This window comes from Microtus ochrogaster, chromosome 17 (assembly GCF_000317375.1).
Source record: "Microtus ochrogaster isolate Prairie Vole_2 chromosome 17, MicOch1.0, whole genome shotgun sequence".
Classification (NCBI taxonomy): domain Eukaryota; kingdom Metazoa; phylum Chordata; class Mammalia; order Rodentia; family Cricetidae; genus Microtus; species Microtus ochrogaster.
The window spans coordinates 20,219,765-20,240,513 of NC_022019.1; the positions used below are offsets into that span (position 1 = coordinate 20,219,765).

The 20,749-nt window shown below is 43.5% G+C and overlaps 1 protein-coding gene across 1 annotated transcript in view; it reads left to right on the plus strand.

Annotated features, from left to right (window-relative positions):
• The window catches only part of Htr2a (5-hydroxytryptamine receptor 2A), a 64,232-nt gene that overhangs the window by 4,363 nt on the left and 39,120 nt on the right, over positions 1–20,749 (plus strand). Inside the window, exon 3 of the mRNA XM_005355612.3 lies at positions 680–880. Coding sequence (XP_005355669.1) covers positions 680–880 — 201 coding nt within the window. The remainder of the gene's footprint in view (positions 1–679; positions 881–20,749) is intronic.

Consider the following 20,749-nt stretch of genomic DNA (forward strand, 5'->3'; position numbering starts at 1 on the left):
AGGGGACTGTGTATTATAACTAAAGACATTCGAGGGGTGCATTTGAAGTCATTTCATCACACTGTCTCTAACTGCCTGCCTGTGTGAGGCTGGACACATCGAATAGTGACTAAGATTAGATTAACCACAAGGACCTTAACTAGAGAAAACCGGGTGGATAAACGATGGATGGATGTGAGTGGTTCTTCAAGTAAGGGGCTCAGAACATAACTTCAGGGAAGTGGTTAAATAAGAACAGCTTTGCCAATGTAAGTCCCCTGAGCCACAAGGTGGCCAGGCCTCCCCGCCAAGGACCTCTAACTTTCCCTTCCCAGCTGTAGGTATAGCCTGGCGGTTAAAGGTCCTCAGGGGAGTGGCCTGGCCACTGTATGGCTCAAGGTGCTTACAACTGGGTGGAGAGGGGAAAGGGATTGGTTCAAGAGGAACAAGCAGGTTCCTTTTTTTTTTTTGCTAGCACAATTCCATAAGCCAGAACCATTCACACCCACTCTATTAGTGCCTTAATAGTATAATAAAACACACCTGCTGCTTATTCAGATGTTGAAAGTCCTGTAATCCCCCCCTTGCTGTCACCAATGCCTGTCCCCAAGTTGTGAACCATTGTTCCAGGGTATAGATCACATGCCCATGCCGAAGGAAGCATGAAGCTCCTTGCTGATGCTAAACTTGTATGCCACAGGGTACCGGTGGCCTCTGCCTAGCAAGCTCTGTGCAGTCTGGATCTACCTGGACGTTCTCTTCTCTACGGCCTCCATCATGCACCTGTGCGCCATCTCACTGGACCGCTACGTCGCCATCCAGAACCCCATCCACCACAGCCGCTTCAACTCCAGAACCAAGGCCTTCCTGAAGATCATTGCTGTGTGGACCATATCCGTGGGTAAGCCAGAACATTTATCCGGGTCACATTTGAAATTGGAGTTCATCCTCTTCCCTGGAGACATGTTCTGTTGTGTTGCACCGAGACTTGGTACACTGGGTCTGTCATTTTGTGTTGTTGCAAGGGATGTCCCAAACCTCATGATTATTGGAGTCATTTTAGAAAAGGGAAATCTGTGGAAGTCAGGGGCTGACTGCAACTGTGTGTATTGCTTCACGGCATTAGAATAGGCACGCTAGCTGAGCGCAAGTCAGGAACCACTGTGTTCTTTCTCCCATCAAAGCTCAGTACTCCAAGTCTTGGGTCTCCCAGAAATCTGAGTTTTATCGTGACTGGACTTGCAGTTGCTGAAGGATACAGACATTTGTCGTAGATAATGCAGGCCTCGAATGGGGGGATCTAGAAAGTGGCAGAAGCGAGGACAGAGGGAAGTGGCAACAATCGCTTAAGGGCTGGGCATTTCAGATGCCTGGTGCCGCTGTGGCCTTTCTTTCTTCTCTTTTCTTCTTCCTCCTGTGACATCTATACCAAAGGATTCCAACCGACTCCGGTTAGGCCGACTATGCACACTCACCTCTTGCTGGTATTGATCTTCTGCCACCATAATAGGATCTGAAGTGGCAGCTCTCGGGCGGCAAAGTCAATTGTCCCTGCCACCTCAGGAGACGTGGTTTGTAATCAAAGACTCCCTGAGACCTGTCTAAAGTCTCAAAGCTTTAGGCGGAACTACTGTATGTGTTAAGACCCGTGGGTGTGGCAGCTGCTCCTAGGAGAGACTGTGGAGTTTGATGGTAGGTTAAAGTTCCAGAACTCCTTTGATACTACTGACAACTCTGTAATAACAATAAGCCTATCAATTGGGCCGTAGCGATGGCTTAGCATTAAGAGCATCTGCTACTCTTGGGGAGGACCCACTTGGCTTTCCAGCACCTACATGGTAGTACATAACTCAGTTCCGAGAGATCTAACACCCTCTTCTGGCCTCTAAGGGCAGCGGAAACACGCCTGTGTTGCAGACACACAGGCGGACGAAACACCCATACATATAAAAGGAATTTTTAAAGGAGCTATCAGAAATAGCAAGCACAGTTTGTGTTCATTGCTTCCTTTCCTGCTGATAACAGGAATGAATGTGATGCCGTCTCCATTTTGTAGATGAGAAAACTAGTATTCAAGTTGGAAAACAAGGCGTACACATGCAGCGGGCATGGGCACACTGAGCATCCTCTTCTTCTGAGGTTAGCAATGAGGAGTTACACATTAAACTGCACCTTCATGCTTTTCGGAGAAAAACCTGTTTTCCATTTGAATCTTACATTATCACTTGAGGTCAGCAGCCCGGACAATCGCATTGTGTTTGTTTGATAAGGTGGGGAACCTCGGGACACAGGTCTGACTCACTAGCACTCTAGGCTTCTGGCAGCAAGCCCTTTCTCTTTCTGCTGAGTGTGTACCCCACCTTCCGTAGCCAGCAGCTTCTGCTCCAAGAAAATGTTCATGGGATTAAGCTGTGCCACCTAAGACTTGTTCCACCTAGGAGGGTGAAGGAGCCTGCAGGTAACCATCCAAGCTGCTCATAACCACTCTAGAGAACCAGTGACCCATGACTGAAAACCAGGAGCCAGGTTATCAGAGAAGGCAGCCTGACGAATGAAGGGTCATGGAGCCAAGTCCTCTGCCTTCACTTTCGCAGACTGTCCCAGTGGCTAAGCAGAAACTGGAATGACTCAGCACCTTTTTCTTTGCATGTATCTGGTATGTATGTGTGTTTGCATGCGTGGGTGTGTGCATGTATGCACATTCAATGTAGTGGTCAAAGGTTGAGATGTCGAGTATCTTTCTCAGTTTATTTCTACTTTATGATACAGGGATTCCCACTTGAGTCCAGAGCTTACCAATTTGACTGGTCACGCCAGCTAGTTTGTTCCAGGGATTCTTCCTCTGCCTCCTGAGGGTTAGGGTTGCAGGTAGCCCACCAGACATTTACATGAGTTCCAAGAATCTAGCTCTGGTCCTCGCATGACAGAAAGGACTTGTACCCACTGAGCCATCCCTCCAGTCCCAGAGTCCATTCTCTTTTGTCCTTAGCCAAAACAATGTCCTGTCTCTGACAAGCTTCATGATGACACCATTAGCAAAAGCTAAGAGATTCTGAGCATTGCCACAGACCGAGTCATATCCATGTCACCTTGTAGATCAGTCCGTCACACCAGGTGGCAGCACTTAGAAGCAAGAGTCAACCCAGAGCAACCCAGCCCCAGTCTGTACTTCACCTACCACCTATTTAGGCTGTCTTTCCTAGCTCTTTCTGGCGGTCATCCCAGGATGGAGGCAGGTGGGACGGGTTGTGGGGATGCTGACAGTCATCCAGAAGTTATCGTCTATCTGTCCTGCAGATTTTCTAAAGTAAACCAGATGAATAGCGTGTGTTCGAATGGCTCTCCCAGTGTGGTAGAAGACAGGTCAATATAGAGAAATCAAGGTTACACACCTTGTAACCACCTGTGAGGTGGAGTTCTGAGGAGCAGTCAGGTAAGAAATACTAAAATGAAGAAGTCGGTTCTACCCTGGGTCCTGAAAAGGCCCAGCGCCAGCTTCTTCCTGACTTGTCTACTCGTGTTTCTGTTTCTGTTGTTTGGTTTGGACTTGAGGTTTTAGTTTGCTCTGTGTGTGACTTCATGCTTGGATCCTTATTCTAGCTGGAATTTTTTTCTTCTTGTTTATTTTTAATTATGTCTAAACCAATGAAACTGATTTTAAGATGCACACTGTGGTGATCGAATGTACAAATATTTTGTAAAAGAAACACCATAAATTACTTAATTCCTGCTTCCTTTTACCAAAATGCCTTTTACTGTTGCAGTCAGAACATGGAGAAAATGACAGGAATAAAACTCGGAGTTAGTAAATGCAGACACCATGCCGTACACTAGATCCCCTGAACTAACCCGTCTCCCCCTCTCTCATCTGTCTCTGGCAATAGAACCACTCTCGTCAGAGAGAAATTGTCTAAAACAAATGGTTTGCCATCACTTCCAGTTAACAGATTATCCAAACAATGAACCCCAACTAGTAAAAATTTCCCAAAGTCCCATGCTGAGGGAAAGAAAAGACCAAGGTCTTGGTGCCAGGCAGATAAAGAATTTGCCTGTCGGGAAGAGAGCTCACACGAATCTGGTATCTTATCAGACAACCTCTCAGGACAGACCACAGCTAGACACTGATGCTCGGTGCTGAGCACCCCATGTCTTGCCTGGAATTGTTTATACAGTTCACCTTCTATTGAAACATAAACCTCATGTCAGGACCCCAAAGATGGGCTTGCAGGTCACTGGACAACTTTGTCCCTCATGAGGCATCTAGACTGATTAAACTCCCTTCCTCTGCATCTCTGAGTGGTTCCCTTTAACTGTCGTATCTCTTGTCGGGAGCTGCTGAGGCACAGATTGTACCCTAAAATCCCCATTGCAGTAACTGTCATTCTATTGTTTCTCTACATTAACCTTCCTTAGACTCCATACAGGAGTGAGATCATATATCTCACTATTCCTTCAAGACTCATTCACACTGTTGGAAGCGGGCAGGTTGCTTTCCTGTGACTGCATAATATGGAATTCTATTTGTGAATGGCCTACTTTGATTTAACAGTGGAAGCTTTTACAGCAAGTATCGTAGAATTTTTCGTTAGTTTACTGATATATTCAGCTTTCTTGGTAGGCTGAAGAGCACAGAGCCAAACTTGGATGCCTGCAGTTTCTTTTCCGAGCATCCTTAAATGAAGTTCAGAGATTGCTATTTTATTCCTGACATCTTTACATAAGGAAGAAGTATGTATTTTTTGAAGAGTTATAGAGATCTTATTACTAAAAAATTTAAAAATCTATCTTTAACCTCCATTTATACTTTCTGCCCCTTCATGGGTTATTAGCTACGTATAGATTTTATCTTTCATGCTGGTTTGTAATCATTATCAAATGCTCTCTTCATTTTTAGTGAGGCTTCTTTCCTCAAAACTCAACTCCATAGACACTGTATTTATGCCAGACTTTTTGGTTATCATTCTTCGGGCTATATTTTACTCTCACTATAACCATTGCGCTGTGACTTTGTATTTTAAATGTGTCACCTGAATGGAAGCATACCTGGTTTTTTTTTAATCCAATCTATCTTTGTATTTTTTTTAAAAAAAAAAGTTTTTATTTATGTGCCATGCTTGTGTCTACTTGTAGATACGTGTACACTAGTCCAGGTGCCTGTGGAGGCCAGAGGTGTGGACTCCTCTGGAGCTGGAATAGCAGAGACCTGATGTCGAAGCTGGGGCACGGGTCCTCTGGAAGAGCAGCAAATGCTCTTACTAGCTGAGCCGTCACGCCAGCCCCCATTTTTATCTTTTAATTGGATTATTTATCTCTTTTACAGTTGGTATCAGTCCATTTCTTTCTGTCTTACTTGTAGACTGATCTGATGACTGTAATTTAGATAAATTGTAATTTATCTTTCTCTTTATGCTTATTAATTATCTATTCTTTTAGCACTATCTACATGTCTTATATTCTTTTTAATCATAAAGAACCTAAAACAAATTCCTTCACACCTCTTGGAAATGCAGCAATTTGAGAACATTTTAACCCCATTTGTCCTGCGGTCCTTTGTGTTTCCTTTCCTGTTTTGTACACATAGGTTAGCAAAATCCAAGGCATCATGCCAGGTGCCCTATGAACTTGGCATGTTTCCTACATATGAGGTCTCGGTTGCTGTGCTCTGCTTTCTTCACAGTTCTGCCTGGGTGTGCAGTCCCCACTCCTGAACAACCTCCTTGCAATGCCATGTTTGCTGTTTCCTCTCCATGTTCATGACGCCGGACCACTCGAGTTTACCTTCTTTTAAAGCACAATTTGCATAGCATAGAACCCAAACAGACCTGGTGATGCAGACTCGTGATGCCAGCTGCATGAGACTCTGTTCCCAGAAAACCCCAAATTCAGGGGTAACGTGAGCAACGTAGTGAGACCTTGTCATGAAATAAAAGTAAAAAGAGGCTTGGTGGGTAGCCTGATGGACGAGCATTTTCTCAGCATGTGTGAGGCTCTCAGATCAATCCCAAGTACAAAAATAAAATTGAGAAATCTCTTTTCCAGAACTTCTCCGTGGCCTTTTGGGTCTCTAGATTAGTTTGTTGTTTGTAAGAGCTCAGCTGTCAGTGTCCACAGAAGCCATCATGTCACCTGGCTTCAGGTAGTATCTTGTTCTATGACAAATTTTCTTAGGTGCTACCTAGCTATGGGTGAGCGCTGTATTCATCCTAAACTTGATTGGTATGCGTTCTTAAATTTGATGGTCAATGTCACCTTGTTGTCACTGTGGAAAATTCCTTAGCCATCATCCTTTCAATTATGGCACCTGGATCATTCCCCCTCGCCCTCACCCTGGGGCTCCAACTCGTGCATAATAGATCTTTGATCTGCAAGTCTTAGGGCTCAGTTTCTATACTCCCTTCCTCCTGTTCTCTTCGCCCTCCAACCATGTCGCCAATTCTTCTGCCATCAGCCACTTCTAATCGACTGCCAAACCCATCTAGTATATTCTCACAGATGGTATTTCAGCTCCTAGGTTCTTAGGTTTTGCCAGTTGAGTATTTAACAGATTTCGGTTGTCTGGACTAGTTCTCTGTTATTCATCTCTCAAAGGTCAATCACTGTTTTCTGGGTTTCTCAGTGATCTGTCCTGATTTTCTCCCTGAAAATCTAGTAGGCAGTCTGCTGATAATAGCTTTCACCAGGAGGGAATCCATGAGCTTTAACGTATCTTGCATGTGTGTGCACACGTGCATGTGTATGCACTCAGGGGCAGGCACCCCTTAGCCCCGTCACACTGTTTCTTTTAAGCAGTGACCTCATAAGAACCGATTTCTAGTTGTGGCTTTCTATCCCTGCTGTATTCCTCTATGGCTGCAGGCAAAAGCTTGGTGCATTCTTGACTACAGGAGCTCTGACCTCAGCTCTCATTTTTTTTCAGCCCACAACATGGCGGCAAGCTCATTTGGCCTCAGACAAATCAGTGGGTGCTTGAGAAATGAGGTCGCCCCCATCACCTGATGCTCCTGCCCTCTCCTTCTGCCTCGGCAGCACCCACAGACACATGAATTCTACTTTACTCTATATTGCTCCCACCATGCCTCATCCAGTGTGACCCTCTCCAGAGTATCTTTCTCCTCTTCACTTGAACGTAATTTCTTTCTTCGCCTTCTGTGCATTTTGCCATGTATAGGTGCATTTTATTTTTCCTCAGGACCTGACAGTCTCTCTTTAATCCTGAACTACATCCCCTCTCCATCCACTGTGACGGCTGGTACAATTAGTGTCCTGTTACCTGTCTTATGCCATCGCTGCCATTTGTTTTTCCCATACTTCTCTCCTAAGCTGTCCCCATTTTCATTGAACTGCAATTTCTTTCTTCATTTCCTCTACCTTTTCCCACTTACTTAAATTTCAACAGGATTTTTTTTCTTTTCATTTCTCTCCTAATTAAAATTTCATCCCTCGCAATTATTGCTCCAATCTTTCCACTGGTGAACATAAAGTCACTAAGAGTCTTAATTTCTCTCAGCCGCCTGGTATCTCCAGGTCATAGCTTGTTATTTCTCTAGTATTTTTAGCTCACCTGGTGGTGTGCCAGGTCTTTTAACACAGGCCACCGAGTATAGGAACTGTAAAGATAAATACAGACTTAGCAAATTCCGTGGAAAATGTTTGGTATGGCTAAAATAGTCACGAGTGAACTCAAAAATACTTATGCAAAAAACAGACCAAGAAATTGGCTTTTTAAGAGGCCAGATGCGCCTGCCTCTTAAATTTTAAGGACAAATAACCCAGTAAGGAAAGATATAAACCAAATCAATAGGCAATTTTCAGAAACATAACTTAAAACAGACACTAAGGCACGTGAAATCTTTGCTTGGGGGGGGGGGCTCATAGAGCCATGATTTAAAGCAACAGTGTAGCATGGCTTTTCACTTGCTGGTCAGCCAGATTCAGTGGCTAAAGATGCCCCCACCAACCCCCACCCTCACACGTGCTATGGTGACCATGGTCACCTATTCCATTTGACAGTGTGAGGTGTTAGTTCTCTGACGGCTAACACAGCTATTAAAGGTGAACATCCATCCTATTTGACATTTTTTTTTCCTATAGAAAAATAAAAGTACATGTAGGAGTATTCAGCACCTCAGTTTTTAAACTAGCGTCAAGATAGAAGGTCGGCTAAGACTGGGTCGATTGATTTTCTGTTTCACAACAATTTGAAGCTCTAAAAAGCAGTGAGTTAGGACACTGGACATTCAAGCAGAGGAAATGTATCTATGGGGCTAAGTGCAGACGTCAAGTTGTGGGGGTGGCAGGTATGGTATGAGCCACTTCTGGTTTTAGAAAGGCTCGGGGTGTTCATCATAATCGTAGGGAGACCGAGGTGGCAAAACTGGGGGGCTGTGGCTCACATTTCCAAAGACTGACATCCCAAAGGACAGGACGGTCATCTCACACTTCTATACGGTTGTAATCACCACAAACATCACTTCCAATGTGTCTAGATAACCAAGAATGGAAGATCACAATTCCATGATGAGTCAAAAAGACTTCCTGGAGGCAGGGGTCAACCTTGAGGGCTTATATCACCAATGGCAGCCTCAACTCTCTGCTTGCAGAGGATTTGGGTTTCTTTGCTCTCGGTAAATTCTAACGCCTCCTGTTTTCTTCCATTTATCGCTACTAGCATGGCCATGTTCTTGCTTGCCTAGGCTTCCATCGACTTCTAAGGAAACAGAGCATAATTACAAATCAATCCTGTGTCCCATTTGTGAGCTTCTCGAGGCACAGAAGCGACAATCAGGGAATGAGGCATTCGATTAAGAATGATCCTGAGATTGTCTGTCGATTATAGTTTCCTTCTCAGATTTAATTTCCATTACCAGAGCTAACTGTGACTTCACCCTAATGCTTAAAATGAGCAAACTCTATCCTTGATTGCCTTGCTGATGCCGTGGGAAAAGAAATACACGTTCCTTTATTTCCTGACTGTCATGAGCCAGACAAGCAAGGGATAGGAAGGTTAAAATGGTGTTTGCACATTGTCATATGATGGCAAGCCAGTACACCCCTTCAAATCCCTTTTCCATAAATAGCATCCCATTCCAGAAATGCATCTGCAACGTATAGGGTAATTCTGACATGCATCGAAATAGAAAGATTTGCCCCCTCAAGGCTAAGCACCCATTCTCTGTGTTATTACTTCTGTAATAGATGAAGAGGTAGGCTGGGTCACATCTATTCAAGCTCTTTATCCTCAGAAGCTGTGACTCGTACATCGAATCCTAAACCAAAAGCTTCAGTCCCTGGATCAAACCTCTTCCTTTATGCAGGTGGAGAACCTTTTTCTCAGGATGCACACACAGGGATGGGGAGAATAATACAGCTAACTAGTTTTAATTTATAACAACTGTTTTCATGCCAGACTTTCGTTATATTTTCATACTTAACCATAAAATGTATACATGCATTCCAATTTCATGGCACCTCATAAATATGGACTTCTGTACATCTTTACATATGCGCTAATAATTTCAATTTAAAAAGAAAACCAGCCAAGTGTTTCCCTTTGTGTTCATGGACCTCTCATAGGGAAGTTGAATCTGAAAATACCTCCAAAATGCTCTGATAACTGAACATCATTGACAATTCCTAAGGCAACAACCAAAAGCAATTTAAGGAACAAAGTATTCATTTTGGCTTACCAACTGGGGACCAAGTGTTCACATTTTCAAGAAAATTTCCATAAACTCTGGCCAGGGGTACCCTAGGGCACCCCAGCTCGCTCGTCAATCCCCAGCCACAATGAGTCACCTTTATTCTCACAGTATCTAGCAAAAGTCTGTCTGCCAAGCCCTCCCTTACCCTTGCTTGGATAATTTTTAATCCACCACCTCTAAGAACACTTCTTCAAATTTCTCTTCTCTCCAGAAATTAAGTATTGCCCTGCTTTTGACAATCTATCTCCTTGCCTATTCCATTTATGTGATAATAATCTATTTCCCTGCTAGGTCACAAGTTTCTAGAGAACAAGAAAGAGAAAGCAAAACAAACAGAAATAAAATATACTCCCTCTTGCTCCCAATCCACATGATAATAGAAAATGCCTAACCAAGCACTCATCCAAAAACTAATTTCTTCAATCTGACACTGAGACACCTTTAAAAGAAATTGTATTTCTGTGCCCCGTTTCAAAGCTATTTTTAGACTGTCTCCCTATACTTCAAGTAATAAAGACTAATAGTTATGCAAGAAAGGGCTTGTTTTATTGTTCCGCTTAGCATCAGCCTGGTAGAGTTATTAACAGCGCTAATCAGTGGAGGCTGTAAGAAAGGACTCTGCGTGGGCTTTGCCAGGTTAGGCTCCCGACTCATTGCTAAGCTTTCGTTTGAGATCTTGAAATTTCTTCAGCCAGCATTTGGGAAACATTCCTTTCGAAAATGGGACTTCCCACTTTGGAATCAAAGTACCCTCTAAGGGCTGTTGGTTTTTCAGGTGGGCAAAGAGGTAAGGGGAGAAGCAGAAAAGAGAAAAAAAAAAAGCAAGCTGGCAGACCTCTACATTTTCCTAGGCAGGATCTCAACAACTGGCTACTGCTTAGGGTACTGTCCACAGCCCACAGCCCTGGCATCAATGGGCCAAGTCTAGTTCACTCCCTGGATGCTTCTTTCCTTTATTCGTTCTGAGGAAAGTCACGTATCAAATTGCAATTAAATTTCTTTAGTTGGAATGTGGATTCCCAGAGACACATTTTCCTGGTTCCTTTCAGCTCCACGAGGCCCTCCCTTTTAGAGGGGAAACCTCTCACAGGCCATGTTAAAGAGCATGGCAAGAGAAGTGAGAGGCCACGGTGGGCCAGGGACTCCACAGCCTGGGAGAACACAACTGAGCGCTCAGCAGGTTGACGTGGAAATGCTCACGGACTGTTTTCAAAAAAACCAGCTGTGGGAGCAGGAGCTGAGAGGACATGCGGTGGATATGCTCACAAAATACTGCGTTTGTGTATAAAGTTGCCAAAAAACTTAATTTTTCATTTAAAAAAATTAAAGTAAATATATACACACACTAAATATAGCTAATGAAAAAAACAATTCTATACAGAATTTACCATTATGATTGACGTGTAGAGAACCATGGCAGCATTGGGCATCGGAGAAGCTGGTTGAATAGGGAAAGGTTAAAATCGAATCTTGAATGACGAACAGATGATTAGCAAGAGAAATAAGAGGGAGAATTTCCAAGAGAAGACTGTGGTGGGAAAAAGGCCTCGAAAACAAAGGGTTAAGATGCTCAGAAAAAGAAAATTTAGTTCTCTGCAAAGGAGTCTCACTGGTCCACAAAGCACAATGAAGGCAGGCCCCATGCCCAGCAATAGGTGGTCAACACAAAGCGGGCTCAATGGTATTGGGGAGGTTTTCAGTCTCATACTGTGTTATCTGTGCATTTTTTTTTTTTTTACCTTACTAGCTTGGCTTATATAGCATGGTTTCTAGCTATGTGTTTTTATGGGATTTCTGGGTGTGCAAAATGTGACTCTCTGAACCTTTATGTAGTTTTTGTGTGTGTGTGTGCTTTTTCTTTGCCTCTTTTTTTCTATTTTGTCCTATTCTGCTCTGTTTCTTTTTACTTTATCTTAGTTTACTTTTATTAGATACTTGCTTGTTTTCTAATGGAAGTGAGAAAGGAAGGTTGGGAATTTGGGTTCTGGGAGGATCTGGGAGGAGTTGAGGAAGAAGAATTGTAATGAGAATGTGTATTGTATAAAAAAATCAAACTTTCTCCAAGTTTTTTATAACTCCAACATTCTATAGGCTTCTGCCATGAGGTATCAATGGTTGGTGATGTGAACACAGTTGTCTCTAACCAGAACATTGTTCCCCTGACAGCACAGGGGTGGTGCCCAACTTTCCAGACTTATCCTGCTCAGGCATCAACCCTCTGCTATTTTTATATCAAAGTTCCAGGATTAACCCCGGCTCATACCAGTCACGTTGTAAATTCCTGTTTGGTGACATCTAGAAAGGGAAATATTTTTATGAGAAAACTTGCAAAATTCTTCTGGACAGGCCATTCTAGGGAAACGTCAGCCGATGAACATCACTGGCTTATGACGAACCTGGATTTCTTCTCATAATGAAGCAATTTTCTGGAGCATTCTAGGTCCCCAGTTTGGGACCTCTGTCTTTTGTGTTATTATAAGAAGTGTGAATTACCATGGCATATTTAAAAAGTGGTATCTAGGAAGTGAATTATTAAATTATCTTTCTCGATTATTATTAAGATCTGACGCCCGGAATTAGGGCGTTTGGCTGTGGTGAGGTAGAGAGACGAGGAGAACCTTAGTGCCTAACATATTAAATATGTCGTTAAGAACCTTTAGGGTCCAAACCACTCATGCTTGCCACTCTCGATATTATCAAGTTGTGTGATTATGGCTGGGGAAGTGTATGATGTATAAGTGTGTGTGAATGATTTCATATCTATGAGGACCTTGAGTAATGCTCGTTGCCTCCCACCTTGTTTGAGACAGGGTCTCTTGGTGGACACTACGGTGTACCCCAGGTCAGCTGGCCAGTGAGCATCCAAGGGGACCTTCTCTCTCCACCTCCCCTTCTCAATTTAAGAATGCTGGGATTAGGGATGCGATTGCAATGTCCAGCTATGTCTGCATCCTGGGATCCAAATTCAGGTCATGTTTGTGTGGCGAGCATTTTACCTCTGAGACATCTCTCATGCCCTATATTTAGCTTACTAAAGTCTCTTTAAAATGTGAATTGATTGTCTTCTGTCATTCACTCTCTTCTGTGGAGCAGATCCATTAGGACACCTTTCCATATCCCTGCCCTTTTTAAAGTCCCAACTCAACCACTCTAAAAATTCACATGTTTAACAGAGTACATTCCCAGGCTGAACACATCACTGGGTTGATTATATACAGCTTGTTACAGGAGCCAAGGACAGCCTTCTATCTACTTACTAATAGATCGATTCATCCATCTGTTATTGGAAAAGGCCCTTGCTAAAATTTGTTTCATCTGAAGAGAGATAATCAAGCTTGTCTTAAATAAAGAGAGAGTTTCCAGTTACCAGGAGTGCTGGGAGCATGGTGACTTTGAGTCTCCCGCTTTTACCTTAGGCATAGCATCTTGAAATATCTGGCCACATCCTCATCCCTGCTGTCATGCATTGGATGCTGGAGGCTTCTCCAGTTAATCAAAAATCCTTTCGTTATTTTTTTACTAGTTGATTGAGTCCACCTGAAGAGGGCAGAGAGCTAGACCACTCACTGTCAAGCTCTACCAAGAAGGCTTTTGTGTCCTCCACTGCTCCTCACCCCTAAGGCAGCTCTACCCCACTCTCCCTGCCATCCCATTCAACCGTCACACTGAAAATAGATACACAGCATGATTCGGTGTTAGACGTTAGTGCCGTCGACAGCAAGCTATCCTTTGTATCCTTATCTATTTAATAGACAGCTTCCCTACAAACACTCAAACACACTAGCTTTGTGATTTGGCTTCCCTTAAAGCTATGTATCACAGGCCAAAGCTAGACAGGAAGAAATAGAAGTATATGCACGTTACATATTTAGCCACAAATGGGAGCGCATCTATGTCGTTGAATGAATGACAAATGAGAAAAGAAGGGAGAGAAAATAAGGAGGGCCAACCAAGAGCTGACAGAAGAGAATGTTTCCCCAGAGGCCCTTGTGCCTTTGCCTGATAAGGAAGTGGTTTCTACAGTCGAATGTCTGCCTGTGCCTGCCTGCGTGCATAGGGGCCCATACTTGGAAAAGTACAACAAATGAGTTTGGATGAACATCTCCACGGTGGCTTTTCCAGTATTTTCCCAGATTTGATGTTGGTTTCCTTGGAGATGGTTTTGGCAAGGCTGGCTGCGGGCGGAAGCCAAGAATGAAAATCATATAGCACCAGGAGTTTGCACGGAGCCTGGGAAGCGCGTACATGCTGCTGCTTCTCTTGCACAGATTGTTCAGTAACCCAGAACTTCACACTCGGGAGAGTGGCACGTTAGTTCTACCAAGGAATGTTTTCCCTGTGTTCATGAGGTGCTATTTCGGACCGTTTCAGCTTCTCCTCTGAGTGAAAGAAATTGAAGGACCTGTGTTCATGGGGAACGTTCCTGGGGGGTGGGGCGATAGAGAACCTAGACTGCTGCCACAGCCTTCACAGTTCCTTGCCTCAAGCCCTTTCCACAATGAATGTGTGGCCAGACCCACACCTGCATGCTTCAAAGCATTTTTGTATTAAGTTTGGGTAAACTGTTCTAAGGAGGGACCCTATGGAGAGACTATGGTTGACCTATACAAGCAAGTGCTTGCTCAAGATCCAGACAAATCTGAATGGGACATAGAAGCAAAAATGACAGCCTCTGAGGACCTCTGGACCTTTGGTGAAAACCTTTATCTCCGAGAAGCATGACTTTTCCGCAAAGCACATAGCAGTTTCTGGAAAATGCATTTTCTTAAAGGCCATTCCCGGAGAACCTGATTCAATAGGATCTGAGGAGCAAACGGATTGAGAAGACTCAGATGCACTCCTTAAATGTTTGCTTAGAGATTTAGGCCGACTGCATGAGCCACACGGGATATACACTTCTTTCTAAACTCACAGGGTTTCTGCCCTATCCATGTGTTTCTTATGCAAGCACCTCCAGCAGCAATATGCAGAGTGACCGAGTTAACCACGACATAGAGCCTAAGAGAGTTTTAGGCTCTCGGGGGCAAGAGATGTTATTGAAAATTGTTGGGGGGGGGGGTACTCTGGCCAGAATTGCCACAAATTACGAGAAACCAGGGTACAGTGTTGGGGATTTGAGTCTAGTTAATAAAATAATTTAAGAACAGGCTCAGAAGAAAGCTTTACAACAGTTCTCTCACACTTTAAAAGGGAAACTCAAAGCGGGCAAGCTGTCAATCTCAGCAGGCCAGCTGTCAATCTCAGCAGGTGTCCCATGCACAGAGATGGGTAAGAGAAAGAAAGAAAGCCCTGCACTTTGAACCAGGCATGGAGGTCAGAGAAAGAGAAGGAAACAAAGGTACCCGAAAGACAAGACATACTTAGGCTCTGAGGAGCATCAGGGAGAGAGGGAAGGAGGGTGGGAAAGAGGGAAGACAAGGAAAGGGAGGTTACTCTAGGGCCCAAAGGATGTGGCAGACCCAAAAGAGCCTTCCAGCAGCCCCATAGCAACTGCAATGGGAGTGGGAATTCTGGAAAGGAAAAGGACATTGCTTCATCAAGGAGATAACTGCACCTCCTTCCTGCTTAGCACGCTCTGAAGGTGGATCCACCTTCCTTGGGGGTGCCTTTAGCCAGGTGACTGGCCTCTGGACTATTAGGTCTCCACCCAGGCCAGAGATTTCCATTCTCTTGACCAGAAGGAAATCATTTCTCCTTTCACGTGTCTTTACCACTATGGTGACGAGGATATGTCTGGCTGGGCTTCTCTCAGTCACCCAGAGATGCATAGTCAATACTTAGTCAATACTACCAATGTCTTTTGAGAAGCCCAGTATGATTTCCTCAAGCCTGTGTGCTGGCCTTGATTTTTTAAGAATCTCCTCTCCTGTTATCTTGGATCTGAAGTCTGTACGCAGAGACAGTTTTCATGGCAAGCTGGGGAGAAGGTGGGAAGGTGTCTCCTCCCATCTTAATGGTACCATAATGTTTGAAAGACAACACCATTCATTAGTGACTACTTCCAGGCAGAAACAGAGAAACAGAAGGAAAACTAGAATCAGCTCAGGAAACCACAAGGTTGTCTTACAGGGAATTCGTCTCAACTCAAGCTACATTTTGGTAATCCTGCTCAGTGTTCTAGTTCCAGCGTGGCACTCGGGTGCCAACACCTCAGGCTGTCAGCAAGCTTCATGAGGGATGTTTGGTGTCAACAGCATAGGATCTCAAGTCTCCATGCAATTTTCAGAGACATGCTCAAAGGTAGCTGGGCGACCCAATACATGGGAGGAGCTAAAACCTCTCAGAGGTCTGACTAACTGCAGCTTCACCTTTGGCTATATAAGTGTAGAGGTTATGAACACGGGGTTATCCTTACGTGGGGTTAGTTCTTGGTGGAACACACTATGTTGTTGGTAGACCCTGCTGAATGAGTGATGTTAAGTGTCCATTTTCAAGACAGTTTTCCTTTCTTTTCCAAGAGTTGAGTGCAGAGCAGAAAATGGACTCTTTGACAGCCTCACCAGGCTCATAAAACTGAATTAGCAGGACAGCAATGGCATTAGACTAGGGAAAGGCTGAAGGGCCAGAGAGGTTCTACTCTGCCCCAACCACCTGCTCCAGGTGAACCTAGAGAGCAGCCCTGGAGGTGGCGGGTCTCCACACTGATTTCCTTCTGCTTTGTCTGGTGTGTTTAGAGTTAGAATTGACACAAATAATTATGGGCTAGGAACATATTTTTCTTGGATGCAAGATACAAGGAAACTGAATCAGACCGTATTTGTAGGACTGACTGCATTCGGCTTCACTCTCTTGTCAGAGCCGAAGAATAGCTAAGTTGATATCAGTCTTAGGACATGAGAAGGCAAAATGGGTTAATAATAATAATAATAATAATAATAGTTGGTTAGATTAATATACAACATTAATAATATATAATATTGATAGATAGTCTATCTCATGTATGTGTGTGCATGTGTACATGCCATTTGTGGGGAATGCACGGATGGATGTTCACAGGTCCATGTGGTGGCAGGAGGACAACTGTGATTCTTATTCTTCAGAAACTGGCCACCTTACCTCTTTTCCAGAAATGTTCCCTGACCTGTGTCTCCCTGATTTGGCTAAGCTGGCTGGCCAAAAGGATCCACCTGTCTCTGCCTCCCCAACACTGGCATTATAAGCATGTGCCACCATGCCTGGCATTTACGTGAAGATCAAACACACGTCCTCACATGCGTACAGTTTTTCTGGCTAAGAAAGAAAAACTCCCCAACTCAATTTTGTTAGTTTAGCGCAGGTTTATAGCCACATGCTGACATCATTCATTATTGTCTTCAAGTGCCAAGTTCACTGTCATGCATCTGCACCATGGGTGCAGAATTTGAGAACAGATCAGCAGTCACACGGCCATGATGAGATTAATACCCAGGTGACCTGGGCTTCTGCAGGCTACCGAAGCCCAAAGCTCATCTCTAACCCCCATAATCTTAGCTGCAGAAACCGAACCAGTTAGAATATTTAGGGCGCTCTCAAGTAGCACACAATGTAGAATTTCCAAAATCTGTAACTAAACCGTTGGCTTCACTCCAACATTGCCACCTCAATTAGACCTGATCTGCGGACTAAGATTTTGCATTATCCGTACAACTACAGGACAGAGGAAATCTATCCCAAAGCCTACCCCAGGCTATCTAATTGGGCACCGAGTCATCATTGAGCTGCAATGTATGACGTCAACCTTTCTCTTTTTATCTTCTCTCTTTTAAAAAACTGACCAATACAACAGCACTCGAAATATCTTAACTCTAACACAGTGATTTCCATTTCATGTTCTGTCTGCTGCATGCGGTGTAGCTTACAGCCACAAGAACATCACCTGCCCGTCTATGCTCTGCTCCTTCTATGTAACCTGGCATCGCTAATGCCTTTGTTTCTCTACCTTGGGGTCATAATGACTCCAGTACTGAGGATATTTCCCTCGTGTTGGTCTAGCAAAGTCTATTAACTGTCCTTCCCCAATCCACTTCTTACCACCTGGCAAAAGGGAAATAAAGTAGTGTGTTCAGGTAGCATCTTTGGTCTGGTTTCAACCACCCCAGAGAAGTCTACACTGGCCTTTCAGTTTTAGCTGTTTATCATTAGCTCAGGTATATGTGTTTGGGTGGCAGGAATTTTATTACCTGTATTTGATGAATTTAGAATTCACATCCTTCAAAAATCACAAAGATAGATGTATGATTTAAAAACATATTGCATGCTAAAATATCTAACACTGAATTTGCTATTTTAACCACTCTTTTTGTTTTGTTTTGTTTTTTATTTTTCGAGACAGGGTTTCTCTGTAGCTTTTGGTGCCTGTCCTGGAACTAGCTCTTGTAGTTGTAGCTGGCCTTGAACTCCCAGGGATCTGCCTCTGCCTCCCTAGTGCTGGGATTAAAGGCGTGCGCCACCACCGCCCGGCCTATTTTAACCACTCTCAAGCTTATCGTCAAGTGGCATTAAAGGCTCCTAGAGACCATCTATTGTCCGCACTGTTTCCAAGCCCTCAGCACCTGAACACAAACTGTCTCCATTAATCAGTAACCTTTTCCTCTCTCCAGCTGTGCTCTTGGGTTATCCTTAACCGACTTTCTAATGATCTGTGTATCCTAGGCATTTTATGTAAGTGGGATCGCACAATGTTTTCCCTTTCAGTGATTTCCCTTAGATTACTGTTTACTGCTGAGTAATATTCTGTGGAGGTAGAGCTTGCTTAGTGGTGAATGGATGGTTAAGCTGCTGTTTCTCTCCTTTGTCTGTTGTGAGTGACATCACAGTGAAGATGGGCACACAAATAACTATCTAGATTTTATCTTTAAATATTTCAGGTTTGTACCCATAAATGGAATTACTGGGTCCTTTAGGAGATTTAGGTTTTAGGTTTTGTTTTTGTTTTATTTTTTTAAAGAATTACCAAAGTCTTTGTGTGTGTGTGGTCATCCTGGAACTCACTCTGTGGACCAGGCTGACCTTGAACTCAGAGATTCGCCTGCCTAGGTCTCCCAGGTTCTGGGATTAAAGACATACACCACCACCATCAAATGTCACCAATAGCTTTTTGGGTCCCCACTATCAATGGAAGAAGGTTCTCACTTCCCCAGCCCTCAGCTACACTCATATTTCCCATTGCTTTCATTCTGACCACTAGATTATATGTGAACTGTTATGACCTTGTGGTCCTAATTTGTATTTCCCTACTAATTAATGAAATCGGCATCATTTCATATGCTTATTAGCCACTTGTATGTCTTCTCTGCAAAAATGTCTGAGTCCTTTGCTCATCTTTAGTTGGTGGTGTTATCTTGTTGAGTGTTGGGTGCTCTTTATCTAGCCTGGAAGTGTAATCTTAGCCGGTATGATTTGCATTCTATACATTATTCTATAAGCTCTTTTTGTGTTCTTGGCAATACCCTTTGATATACAAATGGGTCTAGTTTTGATGAGGCCAATACATCTGCTTTTTTTGTGTTTAAACTTTTCAATTGAAAATAAAAGGGTTTTTTTTATATACAATACATTATATTCTGATGACAATTCTCCTCCCAGATTCTTCCCACCTCCCCCACTTTCCAGCTCCAGGCCTTCTTTCTCTCTCTGTTAAGAACACAAACAAGCAAGTAAAAATAGACAAATGAATAAAAATAAAACAAAATAAATAGAGAAGCACACAGAAAGGAAACAAAGAGAGCACCAAACACATACACACCAAGACACACATATAAAGAAAACCTACAAAACCACAAAATCTTCCCCTTTTGCACCAACATATCATGCAGACAGGTCACCATTGTAGATCAGAGATTCTGTAGCAGGGCTGGTGCTTACCTTTCTCCTCTGACAGTGTACAGAGTACCTTCCAGGTCTGTGCACACTAGTCAGCAGGGGTGAAGGCTCTGGTTAGGCATCAGCTCAAATTATCCGTGTTTAAAGACATATGTTAACATTCAGCAATAAGGCTTTACGATCAGCTTATGGAGAGCAACCGACAGCCTTGGCAATAGCCTGAGTTGTTTGAGGGTTTCCATGAAGCTTCCATTGGCCAACATGTCAATTAGATGTAACCCATTGCTGACACTGGATTTTCACTTGAAGACAAGAGATGTCTTTGTTGGGGCTTTGTTTCCCCCATTATTTGAGGAGTCCTTTTATATTTCTTTCATATGTGTATATTTTAAGAAGTTTCTACTGTAGTGGGTTTACATCTGACCCCCAAAATGGCCCTTAGTGTTATCTGTCCCTCTCCAGATTCCCTCCCTTTCTCCTTTCTTCCCTCACCCTCTCCATTTAATTCTTCCATTACAGTTGCCCCTGTCTTTAAGCATATGTGTATTGTGTGTATACATACATACATACATATATATATGTATACACACACTATATATATCCATTCTATTTCAATTTCCTGTATGACAATACTAGCAGTGAAATTTTGCTCACAGTCTTAGTGTTCTTTTGCTGAAAAGAGACACTATGACCACAGCAACTCCAATAAAGCAAAACATTGAACTGGGACTTATAGTTGCATAGCTTTAGTCCATTGTCATAATGGCAGGGACCATGGCAGCATGCATGTAGCTATGGTGTTGGAGAAGTTACTGAGAGTTCTACATTCGGATCCACAGGCAGTAGAAAAAGAGAGCCTCTAGACAAAGTTCAAGCTTGACCTGGGCTTCTGAAACCCCAATGCCCAGACCCAGTGACACACTTCCTGCACCAAGCCACACCTACTCCAACAAGACCACACCTCCTAATCCTTTTAAATAGTGCCACTCCCTGGTGACCAAGCATTCAAATCCGTGAGCCTAGGGGGCCATTCTTATTCAAACCACCACACTCACTCTTAGAAATAGAAGCTGGTGAGCATGGATATAGTTTATACTACATTCTTTAGGATGTTTTTGGAGATTGAGCCCAGAATCTCACATACATTAGGAAAGTGAGCTGTACCCTAGTCTTGCAACACACATGTTTGTTCAAAGATGAGTATCTATCTGCCCTAGACCTCCTCCAAAATCACATGAAGATAAACCATGCACATGCCACATAGAGGG